This window comes from Sander vitreus, chromosome 12 (assembly GCF_031162955.1).
Source record: "Sander vitreus isolate 19-12246 chromosome 12, sanVit1, whole genome shotgun sequence".
NCBI lineage: Eukaryota > Metazoa > Chordata > Actinopteri > Perciformes > Percidae > Sander > Sander vitreus.
This window is the reverse complement of record NC_135866.1, coordinates 3,695,266-3,709,249: the sequence shown is the minus strand read 5'-3', so window position 1 is coordinate 3,709,249 and position 13,984 is coordinate 3,695,266. Positions and strand designations below refer to the sequence as shown.

The following is a 13,984-nucleotide window of genomic DNA, read 5'->3' as shown; positions in this document are numbered from 1 at the left end:
AGAGTGACATGACACTGTCATGAACACATGACACTGTCATGACAAAGTCATGACACATGAACCCTAACTCTAACCCTAACCATAACTTGTCATGACAAAAACCGAATGACACTTACTAAAAGTGTCAAACGTTTATGACTTGTTTATAATGTTTATGACACGTTCATGACAGTGTCATGTCACTCTCATCTAGATACCATCAAGTAAAGTGTAACCAAACTTTTTTTCTCATAAACTTGCAACCTTTTTCTCAAAATATGCTAGAATTATTTCTTTTAATAATTTATATAATTTATTTAATAAATAACTTATTTTTTCCCCAACAGTTGCCCTAAAACGCAATAGTAATTACACCCATTCTTTAATACTGGGAGACATGATGCACTGATAAAATGAACCAAACAAAAAAGAAAAAACTTGACTTCCTTCAGTCTTTGGACTTGTGTATGTAAGTTTGTTCAGATGGCTCAAATGCTGTATGTGCCAGTGTACAGTACAGCAACTACACAGTCAGAATCATATTCATATACTGCACATAATTAAAACACAGCAGGTAAAAAATAGAGCACTATATTTAAACACAAAGTCCCATGATATTGTTCTTATCCAACACAAACACAATACCACCATGACCTAAGAGATACTGTTATTGCCCAGTGTGTAGCCCAGACACAATAAAGACTGTGGGTTTAATTTCCACTGTGGCCACTCACATTCGTATATACAAACACAGCACAGTTATGGACTTTGAATGCAAGCGTCCATCTAATGGCATGTGGTTACATAGAAAGTTTTATATATATATATATATATATATATATATATATATATATATATATATATATATATATATATATATTGTTTCCTGTGTTTGACAGAAGCATGAGAGCTGACAATATACTGTATGTATACATGTTGTGGAAAGAATGTTATCCCATGGACAGCTGATCTAGCAGTCAGAGGTTAGGGGGGCAGAGTCATTAGGCTGAATCCAACCTTGCTGGCAGGGAGGTATGGGACAAAGCAAGGAGGATGGAGTCTCTCCTTCTGAGTGAGTCAAATGGTCAGCAGTTTATTAAGCTCATTATCCTTGTGCCTATGAAGCAAATTCACTCAATGCATTACATTTACAAAAAACTGAACAGTGTATCAAGAAAAAAACACAAGGAAAAATGTTGAATCAAACTCACTACTCTAAACATGGGCCCTCACTATAGTAATTTCTTATTGGCCAGTTGGAGCTTGTAGGCATGGCTAATTGTGTTGATACTCTCTATAGCTTTTGACCGAAAGAGGATTGTGAACCTCTTGCTAATTGTTTTTAAAAAGCTTACAGTATGTCTCCTAGTAAGACATAACATTTATTTAGTTGGGTACTAAACCAGCTGCGGTGCTGGGGGAGACATAATTGGCTATATATTGTGTCCTAATTGGCCAGGTAAAAGATTGGCCAGGTAAAAGGTTGTGGGTGGGACTAGCACTTTTTTGTGGACAGATTTAACCAAATTTCCTTTAATATTTGTTCCGAACTGAAGTTCGGAATGGCCCATGTAGCATCTCCATTGACATTTTGTCCTGGTCAAGTAGGACATGTAATCACAGGTATAGATGGATTTATTTAACACTGAGCATGTCATTCTTTATAGGCCAACCCCAGAGTAGGAGGCGGAGTGTGAGTCAGGATGGGGCGGGGCAAGGTAGGGGGAGGCGTTGGGCTAGGACGAACAAACATCCCCTGCATCTGCCTGCTTGGATGGTTAGGGTGGATGGGGTTTTCTTGAAAACTTCGAAGGTTTTCGTGGAAACGGTTGCTGCTTTCGTTGTCGAGGCGGTTACTGTCATCACAGAGGCGGTGGTTGTTGTGGAGATCGGGGGTGGGCCCTCGATCTGGGACATGGACGATGTGGGAGCCACTCTTCCTCCTCAGGGTGGACTCACGGCTGGACGAGGTAACCGACTGGCAGTCTGAGCCACCGTCGCTGCTGGCAGCCGTCCCCTCCACCGGGGTGACCCTGATGGTGGTGATTGCTTGCGGGTGGGGGTGGAAGGGAGGAGCAAAGGTGACAGTGGGGGTGAATGGCATGTTGGGGTTGGTAGAGTTGGGGTTGAAGTTGGCAGAGTTGGGGTTGAAGTTGGCAGAGTTGGGGTTGAAGTTGGCAGAGTTGGGGTTGAAGTTGGCAGAGTTGGGGTTGAAATTGGCAGAGTTGGGGTTGAAATTGGCAGAGTTGGGGTTGAAGTTGAAGTGAATGTTATTATAGTTGGGATTGTTGGGGTTAAAATTGTGGTGCTGGAAGTTGTTGGGGTTATTGGGATGTAAAGGATGTAAAGGGTGTACAACATGTGGATGGTTTGTGTATACACCTCCTACCACGCCCCCTCCGTCTCCTCCTCCGTCTCCTCCTCCCCCTCCATCTCCTCCCGCTTCACTCTCAAATTCAGTTCCTGCAACGCTCCTCCGCCCATCCACTGACCCTCCATCCCTCAGCGAATCACAGCTGTCAGTGTGTGTGTTCAGGTCGTTGAGGGTGAAAGCTGACTGCCGGAGCGAGGCTCGTTGTTCTGGTGGTTTCCATCGCCAGGAGCCACTTCCGTCGGTGCTTGGAGGTTTCACCACAGGTTTGTTTGATCTGGACTCTGGGTGGGCTTCAACACGGACTATGCTGCCACTTCTTTCCAAACCTCCTCCTACAGAACAAGACAAATGATCAATAACTCAAAAAATATCTTCTGCTACTAAAAATAATAACCATCTTGAAGGTTTATATCAATACAGTACATCTAAAAGGCACAGCACTCATAGTGCTGTGATTGCCACTAAGCAGAGTCCAGAATCTGATACATTACTCCTTGCCAATTACTTTCCAGACCGTATTTAGTCTATTGCTGGGAAAAAAGTATAGAACTAAGCTAGCTTCTTTTCCCAACAAGCCTAAGTAAATACTCCTAACTGTATGTGTGAAGGCACAGAGGTGAAATCATAGGAATAGAATGACAGAGTAACAGACATTACCATTCAAATCAACATAGCAGGATGGTCAGAGTGGCTGCCATTTTCATTTGTAATGTTGCCATTGCAAAGAACTGTAACTAATGTCCATATACACCACCTTGCGGCACGTCCCGGACACACTGAGATGAGGTTTTGCAAAAGATGATTCTGGGAAAGTAACAAATGTGTTTCCCTGAATGCTTAACTGTTCCCTCCAAGTTTAGGAGTGGCAACATTCTATATTTTTGTTACTGGCAAGAAATCCCATGAAAACACAAAAATATACTATGGTCAGTGTGTCTCTCAAATACTTTTTGATTTCCTGTCCTTAATGAAAGAAAATGTCACTCAGTGCAACAGTGTGTCTCATTGATGTGTTTTAGTAGTTTGGACAACAATGAAGCTCTATGGCACAGAGGAAGAAAATATACCAGGCTTTGATACACACAAAATACTTCTTAAGTGTCTGCATTGCAGAAAAACTGCAGACACTTTTGGACCCAGACACAGAATGAATGATGTGGAAGCAGCCAATCATGTTGGTGATCTAATAATAAAACAGCTTACAACAGAAAGGCAGTAAGGCAACACATAGCAGTAAAATATAAAAAATCAAAACCGGGAAAATTAAACACTTTAAAAAAATAAAACCACTAGGAAGAAAATGTCTGGGACAGTACTCACTGGGAGAGATGACGAACTACCAGAAAAAGGTAGCGCAAAGACTAAATACACAGGGAGACCAGTGTGATTAGACACAGGTGAAACAAATCAGGGTTGGGCAGACCTTACAAATGAGGGATAACAGCGGCGGAGCAGGAAACCCCAGGCAGATGGTCTGGGGGCAGGGCAAAGCTGATGGCTTCAAGCGGATAACCAGAGGGCAGGGCAGATAGGCTGAGCACCTCTGGAGGCTGATCAAGGAGTCAACTACTGGAGGTCAGTGACGGAAATTGGATCCCTCTGGAGGACAAAGACGGCGACAAGACCCCTCTGGAGGAAGTGACGAGACCCACTGGGATGCTGCCCCAAAGACAGAACCTTACTGGAAGGCGATCATGAAGACGGGACCCCACTGGAACACGTATTAACACTGGAACATGGCCACAGAGGTGGGACCCCACTAGAAGACGACCACAAAGACGGAACCCCTTTCAAGGTCAGCCTGGGGACCCATGATCAGGAACTGTAGCCTGTGGAACCAGGGCAACAGGAGAAAGAAACTGATAACGGCTGCCGCTCAGGAACTGGTAATTGCCGCGGCTCAGGAACTTGCGGCAGCAGCTTCTCAGGAAGAACTTTGCAGCAGCTGCTCAGGAGGAACTTGGAAGTGTTGCAGCTTGATAGGAACTTGGGAGAGTTACCGCTCAACAGGAATAGGTGTCGGATGGACCGGCGACTGGGAACCAGTAGCAGGTATCTGTTTAATCACAGATTCTGGCTGGGTCTGGTTGGATGTCAATCAGACATCTGGGCTGAGGAAACTCTGGTTTGCTAGCCAGCTGAGGCTTGGAAAGCTGAGAATTCACCAGCTGGAGGCACAAAGGCTGATTGGCTGCTGACAGACTTGCAGACAGGACTGGAAATCTCATGCTCTGTAGCCTCCCAGCTAGCACCAGTTGTTAAGGTAGGGCTGGATCCTCTTCATTTAGTGAGCAAAAAAAGCTTAGGAATATGCTCACCCTCTGAGTCCTTGGGGGGAATAACCCTAGCTCTTGGGACGTTCAGCTGTGGGGGAGCTGAGGTTGTCGCAACACAGGAGGCCAGGACTGCTGCATGTGCACAGGACACTGGAAAGCAGACTGGGAAGCAGGCTGGAGGTTAGCTGGCATGGGGCTAGCTACCTGGGAAGCAGGCTGGTGGTTAGCAGGCCAGAGGCTGACCGGACGGGTTCTGGAACGGCTTGCCAGGGTGGCAACATGGCCCAAAGAAACACTGGGTTTCTTCCACAAAGCCTGGAAGTCTTGGGGATGTTTCGATGACCTCCCAGAGACAGTTGGGTTCCCAGGAATGATTTAGGGGCTGGAGCAGGCTCGGGACAGGCTGGCTGCAGACTCACATAGCCAAGCTTTAAAGATAGTGGAGGTAGGCTGAGAGGCTAAGAGTATGCCAGGGTGCAGGCCTGGAGGCTGGTGGACAGTCAAATGGACGACAGCAAGTTGAGGAACAAAGAGACTCATCCAAGGCCTCTACTTAAACCACTGCTGCTGTGCATATTTCAAAAGCTTTATTGCAAAAGCTTTTGCAGAGTTTGCCAGCGTGGTTGGGAGGCAGTTTTGCTACAGTCCGATCAAACTCAAAAACCTTTTGTAATAAAAGGTGTTGCTCTGCTGGGTCCATATTTTGGTCAGTTTGTACTGTCAGAGTTTCAAGTTTGTGCAGGTTTGGACCCAAAATGCAAAAAGAACAGATAAGGAGGCAGGCAGATAATGTTCAAGAACAGTTGGTCCAGCAGGAAGTTAACAAGCAGTCTACTCTAATGTCAGGGCAAAACCATAAACACTGAAAACACTAGGAAACTCACATTAGGAAAAAGGCTGGAACTCTTAACACTCGAAAGAAGGAGGAGAAAAGGAGGAGGAGAAAATGCTGTACTCGTGCTGTTGTTTATTTGGTTGCCATGACTTCACGAGTGATGACATCCTGTCACTTCCAGTTGCTCACCCTTAAAGATGAGAGAGACTGTTTGCTTGAGTTCACTGAAGCAGATAGCTCAGAGACGTGTAATTACGACTTTCTGAACCAGTGGCAGCAATATACAATATACATATAACAGTGTCATGTTGGCCTTATGCACACCTCTTCAAATGTGTTACCCGGGTCTTTTTGTCTTTTGGGAACTTGTGGGATTTGTGGTTTATGGACAAAAAAAAAAAAAAACGTTATCACCAGAAGTATCCTTTACCATTTTAATCTCCAGTTATTTCTGGTTATCAAAATCTAGTGTATTTTGCCTTAAAGTAAATATAAATGGACTGTATTTAGAGATCGGTTTTCTAGTCGACAACTCAAAGCGCTTTTACATAGTACAGGAACCATTTACCATTCATACACATTCATGCCGAGGCTGCCATACTAGGTGCATACTAGACATTCACACACATTGACATGCTCGCATTAAATTATATATAGTACTCGAGTTAGTTACTCGCAAAAATATTGGACACAGCCGGTGAAGGGATCCCGACTGGCGCTGGCTAATGTTGCCATGCTAACAAGCTAACTGCTAACGTTACCGGAGCACCGGGCAAAAGGGCCACGGCTGGTTACAACCACTGTGACAGACATATGACAGAAACTGTCAAAAGTTTGACTTCCCCCCTAATGGAAACATGCAATTTAACTTTGGCAAAGCAACCGTGTAGCCTGAATTGTTGGATTGGGACACAGCTTACGTTCTCTACAGGTCGCTCTGCAATGTATGTAACGTTATGTTATGGAATATTATTGTGGCTTACGTTACTATCGCCAGCCTAGTTAAGATATGTTGGACAGTAAGATGATTCCCACTTTGTTATAAACTGGCATGCAACTATAATGTATAATGTACAGTGTATAGACAAGCTGTATAACGGGTCTGGACAGTCGGGCACAAAGCTCTGCAAGGTCGCGGTCTTTTTAGCGGTCATTGTTGTTACGGTTAGTCAATAAAAGGGCGACTGTCAGCCAGGTACAGAGCGCCGCAAGAGCATGGTTTTTATAACCGTAAACATAGCAGCATCTAGCAACCCCACTGCGCTGTGGAGTAATGTCTGGCAATGCAAGACTAGCATCTAGCTAACATTGACAATGTGGGAAGTTGAACTTCGAGTCTGGGGAGAAGGGGCCGAGAGAGACAGTATTTTGAATTTGGACTGCATTAACCACTTTAAACGATAGCTGTCAGTATTGGACCTTTAACCCTCTAAAGCCTAAACCATTTTTTTTTATCTTTGTTCCACCTGGTCTCCTTGTCTAATAATGCTTGTATAATCTCAACCCTGTAATGCACAATCAAATTATAGACATCATTTATTTTATACTACCTGGGCTATCAGGATATGTTTGCTGCACGGATGTCACATGGATGTATAAATTGTTATATGACTGTAAAAAAGAAAAACTAAAGGGAAACTGAATCTCACAGAAATGTATTGAAATCACACAGAAACAATAAGGAAAAAGATTTTTGGCGAGGGTGAGCGTGTGTGTGTTGTGCGTGTGTATGTTGTATGTGTATTTGGGGGTTGTTATGATTTTTTCTGCAACCTGTCCACGGCTATAGGGAAAAATGTGTTCCTGGGGGCTGCCTGAGGGGAGGGTGGTGAAGAAGGGGTGTACGGAGTGAGAGGGGTCCTGCTTGAACCCAGGGCTTCTCAAAGTCTGGACCCAACGGCAAGTCAATCCAGGCCCAGCCCTTTTGTTATGAATACAATACCTTATGCTGCCTTCTTTTAAGTAATTGTTTATTTCTTACACTGCACTGTCACTTTTATTCTGTTATTTCATATATGTCTTATTCTATTGAGGTTGTTTTTATATTTTATTAATTGTTTTAACTGGCCTTTAATGTTTTAAGTAAAGCACTTTGAATTGCCTTGTTGCTGAAATGTCCTGTAAAAATAAAGCTGCCTTGCCTCAAGAAGTATAACGTTTTCCATTTTAAATACATTTTCTATTAATCAATAAATTGTCAGCGACGTTGAATATACAGTAGTGGTGTAACACACCGTAGCTGATCCGTAATCCGTGCAGATCCCGCTCCGGTTCTGATTAATTGTTGAAAAGTTGAACCATCATAGTGTGAAATACAGTTGTGCTGCCGCTGTTATGGAACGGGGTGGAGCAGAGCGATGAAGATGCAGCGAGACTACGTCTGTAGCTTGTTCAAGTCACAGTACCAAATTGAACTTATGTTGCTTAAAAGTTATAAGTGAGTTGATTAAATGTTATTTTGTTATTGCCAATCATTCTTCACTAAATATCAGATGTGGACCTTTGAGTGATACGTTCAGTACCCCTGAAATAACCGTTGGGATTTATCCTTCTGGGGTTATTGTGCAAAGTCTGCGAAAAGACACTGCAGTTCCAGGCTGGATTACAAAGCTTCTGGAAGGACTATGATCACATAGAAGACCTGTTTGGAAAGACCCAGATTTTAGCTTTGATGCTAAACAATCAGAATGATGCTAGGTTGAAGCGATATAGATATTGAACATTGCGTAAGGTGATTTATGAATTCATAATTATGGATTTATTGTACAAAAACATGCAGCTCAAGGCTAGATTATAAAGCTTACATCTGGAGATATTGAATATGACGTAAGGTTTGCTGTCGAATACGTCATTGTCATCCTCAGCGGGTTAATTTCGGCAAAGCTCTCATACAATGTTTAATTAAAATCTCAGCAGTGAAATTATAATAGAATGAGAACATGGCAGTTGTTTAGCCGCCAATAGGTGACTGTGAGCCGGCTACAGGCACCGCCAGATGACAGCCCTTTCAGGGGCCATGGTAGTTGAGTCAAGCCAGAAAAAGTGAGCGTCATGCGGCGCTGACAGTTAAGGAGAATTCCGGCAGATTTTTACCTGAATCTTGATCGCTATATATCTCTGAGTACTGTCGATAGGAAAAAAAACGAGCAAAATCGGTGCTAGCAAACTGGAGTTGCTGCAGCTACGTCCAGAGCTCCCAGTTAGCTAAAATTCAAGTTTTCGTCGCGAAGGCATGACCTCTGGAGGACATAGCCAGATCACCGGCGCTCCGTGGATTGTTGTCGACAGCGGGGGGCGACGAAGGTGGGGAAAGCAGAAGCGAGGATAACGGTCGGGTCTGCTGGCCCGGCCAAGCTAGCTACCGGCAGGATCGAGACAGGTGACAGTACAAACTTTGAATTGAGCAAAGGCTACCGACGTTGCTCTTTCTACGGACTAGAAGAAGAAGAAAAAGGTAAACAACGGCAGAACTGTCAACAGCATTGACATCAGTGCTTTGATTTGATTCGATGACCTATTCCTATTTCGTCGGATCAAGCCTTTCATTCACCATAAAAGAACTCTTAATCTTAACCTAGTAAGTTTACAAGAGAGACTTGCAGTCACTCTGAGAGTCCTGGCATCCGGTTGTCGGCGAACTCGTTCAGGCCTCCCGTTTCCGTTTTGTTGAAGAAAAAAAAATGTGCATAGTTGAGTTGCTTAGCCTTGTTTCAATGTCGGAGGTATGGCTTTTTGGCTGCAACTTTTCCATGAAGACCACTTCTGGCCCGACTTCTCCGGACAGTAGATGGGTGTACCTGGGTCCAACTGGTTTCTGCCAGTTCTGAGCTGATGGCACTGCTGGACATCTTCCGATTTCGAAGGGAAATAAGCTTGATGTGTTTTTCATCTGCTGCACTAAGTTTCCTTGGCCGACCACTGCATCTACGATCCTCAACGTTCCCTGACTTTTTGCAAGTGTACCTATAAAAATGTATGCTGGTTTGAAGGCAAAGGGTAGTAACACCAAATATTGATGTGATTTAGATGTTTTTTTTGGTCGCTCACTTTGCATTTTGTAAATTGATAAAAATAAACAGCATTCTTAGTTTACAGCATTTTTTCCACACCTGCCTAAGACTAAGCGCTGTGTTCACACCACATAGTACTATTTCATTTTGAAATTATTTTCCATTGAATATGGAAGATGAAAAATAAGTGTTTTGGCATGCCTGAATGGTGGCTCTATCTATGGTATTGAAAGGGTGATTTAATTCTTGCATGTTTTGTTTTGTTGTGCATGATCAAAAAACATTCCCCCCTCTGCTTTCTTCACATATCGCACGCTGTATATATAAATATACTGTAACTATGGGCAGTACAGACCTCCTCCCACTGCTCCTGTGGTAGAGGCTGGTGGTGATGGGTCCTGGTCTGTCAAGGCTCGGTACCGAATGGATCCACCATCCTCCGACCGAGGAGAGTGTAGCAGACCCTGCTGTTTGGATAAGGTTATCACCTGGAATAGGAGGATGACAGTGGAATGTGAGCTGTTTTGCTGCTGAGATACTTACTCATTACATAACTTCTCTTCTTGTAGGTGGAGTGCTATTGCTACAACTAAGAACCTTTTAACAAAAAGGTTATAAGGTCTACGCAAAACACACAGCCTGCATTGAAATTATATTATATAAATAAATACATTTTATAGACTTCAATAAATTCCTGATCTTATAACATTACAAACTGTTGAATAAGCTTTAAAGCACAATGACTCTATAAGGTCAAAGATATAGGTTGCATCTTGAAATACTTCCAACACCACTGCATTTGGCAAATACAGCAAATACCTCATCAGTATTACACACATCAGTATTACAGTCACAGGAATGTCAGAGCATCAACATCACTCCATCACTATTTTGCCATGTACATGCTTGTATTTAATCTGTGGTGCATAATAGATACATTTATGTCTTAGAATATTTTTTAATCACTATGGATTTACCGGTCAGTGAACCAAAATGCGCTCCAGCGCTAAAAATTATGTTTATTTGTTTGTAAGCTCACGTTTTGCTCACAGCTCTGGGGTTTCTTGTTCTCTTCAGAGAAGTTGATGAGGCAACAATTATCTGTAAACTAACTCAAGTTGCCAATTCAATAAAACTCTCAAACATCTGTTGATGAAGACTGTGGGATGTGGTTAAAGCTCAGCAAAAAGTCAAAACACCTTTAGTACAGATTAGTTTGCCAAACTACCCTTTTCGGTAACAATTTATAATAACTACACACTATGAAGCATTACTTAAGTTAATTCATCATTTATAAAGCATTGTTCCTACATTATTACACATCAGTATGGTATTCACAGCTATACATGTTTTATTCTTGATAAACAAGCTCATCTATAATTTATTTATGAATGATGGATTCACTATTTCTAAATTAGGTTTAACATAAATAAACCAGGTATTTAGTGTCAATGATTGGTATTTACTTAACTAATATTATAGCGTGTAGTTATTTATATATGTAGTTACTCATTGAGTTACTTATTTTTTTCAATTGTCAATTGCTCTATTAAATGACATAAATTGGAGTAGTATTTTTGTATTATTTTTAATGATCTGTTTGATTTATCTTGTTTGACTGTGATTTAGATGTAGTAAAGGGTAGGACCTGATAAGCCTATGGCTTCTATCCATCCCTTTTCGAACGGGTCGAGATGTTGAAAAAAATGTTTCTTATATTTTTTTATTTGTTTGTATATATATTTTATTTTAATAGTTCAAAATAAAGATTTCAGTCATTCTCACCTCCCCCATGCTAGCACTTTCTTAAAATAAATAACAAAAGGCCTTTGAACTCTAGTACTCTGAACGTTTTTTTGTTGTTTGTCTGAGAGGGATACACTTTTGATAAGATCTAGGTCTTATACCTATGGAGTATGAATGCACTTAATGTATGTCGCTTTAGACAAAAACCTTTTTTTAAATTAATGTCATGTCCACTAATGTGATCTAACAACACTTGACTTGCTTTTGATTCACAACAGACATATAGATTAAAAAGGTAAAGTTGGTGAAGAAAAAGAATGATTAACCTGCATAAGACGAGGCTGTCCTCCAGCACTGAGTGGCCTGCAGGGGATGGTGGTCTTCTCAGCCACTCTCAGCCACTTTTCCCTTACTGACCCACCTCCATCCATAATGCTGTCCTCTGATTCACTCTCCTGATCCCTGCTGGTGAGGTTTTCCTCCTCAGGAATGTGAACCAGCTGGGAGGATCCAGGCCGGGATTGGATAGACACTCTGGCCCCACCAGCCATTCCGCTGCTGCCATTATGGGTCTGGTGATTATGATTGGCCATAGGAACAGAGCTTGCTGCCAGTTTCATGTATTGAACTGGAATGTGAGCCCCAGCACGCAGCTCTGTTTCCTGACAAGCGATAAGTGAAGGCAGGTGTAGTCCACCTCGGAGCTCTGCCTCCAGGCCCATGGCAGAAGGTTCAGAGGAGCAGCGCAGCTCCATGTTCCTCTGAGGAGATGAGGAGGAGGCTGGTCTTATTCCATCCATCACCTGCAGGGACAGCTTCCTATTGTCGTTTTTATTCTTCCACTGGCTGAGCAACTGTTTGGATCGGGTTGAGTCCATTGATGCATGGATGGAGGCGTGACGGCGTGGAATGCGACCCTCCTCCAATGAGGAGCCTCCGTGGGACCTGGAGGAAGGGGCAAATAAACTTTAAGGGCATCAGGACAAAATGTATTGAAGAATATAAGATTACTGTGGCAAGCATCCATCAGCATTTTATTGAAGTGTTTTCATACTTGCATTTGTACACCGCTGACCATTGAGGCAAGTTACCCGCATGCTTACCACAGCAATGTGTTTAGCTAACACAACACTTATGATAGAATATTATTAACAGGGCCCAGTGGGTGTCATGGAGAGAACAAAAAAAAGTTTTCACTGTTTCCTGCACTTAAATTAATAAAATATTCTCTCAACATTTTGTGCTATCGAATATATGTCTTAGTAATTTATGCAAATGGAACATTTGTTTGAGAGCACAAATTCTGCTTTCTCTCATGACAAAAGAAACAAACATACTGTAGTCAATCCTATTGGAGCCTGTTACTGTCTGTGCAGAGCTAGTAGAAAGCACTCATGCTGTGTGTGGCTAAATTTGGACCAACTTTTAGAAATGCTGAGGCCAGTGGCAAAGATAACACAGTTAGAAACAAAGTGGCATCTGGAGTGTGGCAAAACGCTAGTCATGAAGAATCAAATCCCCTCCTGCCCTCTCTTTCAAAGCCAATGCACTGTGTACCACAGCACTTCGAAATTTTGCGATAGAGAAAATGGCCCCGCGCCAAAGCATTTCCAATACTTTCTGTCTTTCAAATAAAAAATAATTAGATGAGGAGCCAAACAGAACTACAGGGACAGTTTGTTGGCAGCCAACAAGCAGAAACAGCTGGAGCAGAGGTTACACCTATCTCCCTCAGACTGACTCAGACTGCATCAGAGATGTGAACCGCTGAATGGGCCATAACTTTCTCCAACTTAACACCTCCAAATTAATAATACTGTTCAATCCACATAACACCATCCCTAGTCCCATCAGCCTTGGTCCACTATCCAGTAATATCAAACCCACTGCCAGAAATGTAGGAGTCATTTTTGAGCCAGACTTCACCTTCACCCCACATATCAATAAAGTTGTCCAGTCCTGCTTCCTCCATATCAGAACCATCTCTAAAATCAAATACATACTGTCACAGCATGACCTGGATAAAGTAGTCCATGCCCTCATTTTCTCACGTCTAGATTACTGCACCTCTCTTTTAACCGGCATCAACCACAAATCATTATCCCGCCTCCAGCTGGTTCAAAACTCAGCAGCCAGGATTCTCACTGGTATTAACAGATGGCAACACATTACTCCAATCCTAGCTTCACTTCACTGGCTCCCTGTCCGTTTTAGGATTGATTTTAAGATTTTACTGATCACTTTTAAGGCTCGTCAGGGTCTGGCACCCAACTATGTCTCGGAGATGCTTGTCCCATACGAGCCTGTTCGCAGCCTTAGATCCTCGGGCGGGGCCCTTCTAACCATTCCATGGTTCGAGGCTTGTAACCAGAGGTGATCGTGCCTTCTCGATCAGGGCGCCTCGGCTTTGGAACGACCTGCCCAAGGAGATTAGGCTTGCTGCATCAGTGACTTCCTTTAAATCACTTCTTAAAACACATTTTTATAGACTTGCTTTCATGTGATGCTGTCTTTTTTATCTTTTTGCCTTTTCTCTGTTCATCGCATTACTGACTGTCCTACTGTAACTTGCTATTTCCACTTACCTCTCTGTCCTTTAGAGCTGCCTCATCTTTTGCTGTGTATGTATAGGTATGTGTACTGATGTGCTGTGTAGTTTTGGGATGGATTTCAAACATGAACTTCAAGAAAGCAGCAGGACCTGATGGTATCAGTGGACGGGTCCTCAGACTGTGTACTAACCAGCTAGCGCCAGTGTTAACAA

The 13,984-nt window shown here is 42.8% G+C and overlaps 1 protein-coding gene across 1 annotated transcript in view; it reads right to left on the bottom strand.

Moving 5' to 3' along the window:
- Positions 1-1,633: 1,633 nt before the first annotated feature.
- LOC144526635 (phospholipid phosphatase-related protein type 4-like) overlaps positions 1,634-13,984 on the bottom strand; it is a 95,876-nt gene continuing 83,525 nt past the window's right edge. Inside the window, 4 exon segments of the mRNA XM_078264236.1 lie at positions 1,634-2,125; positions 2,249-2,682; positions 9,830-9,962; positions 11,547-12,165. Of these exon segments, the coding sequence (XP_078120362.1) occupies positions 1,634-2,125; positions 2,249-2,682; positions 9,830-9,962; positions 11,547-12,165 (1,678 nt within the window).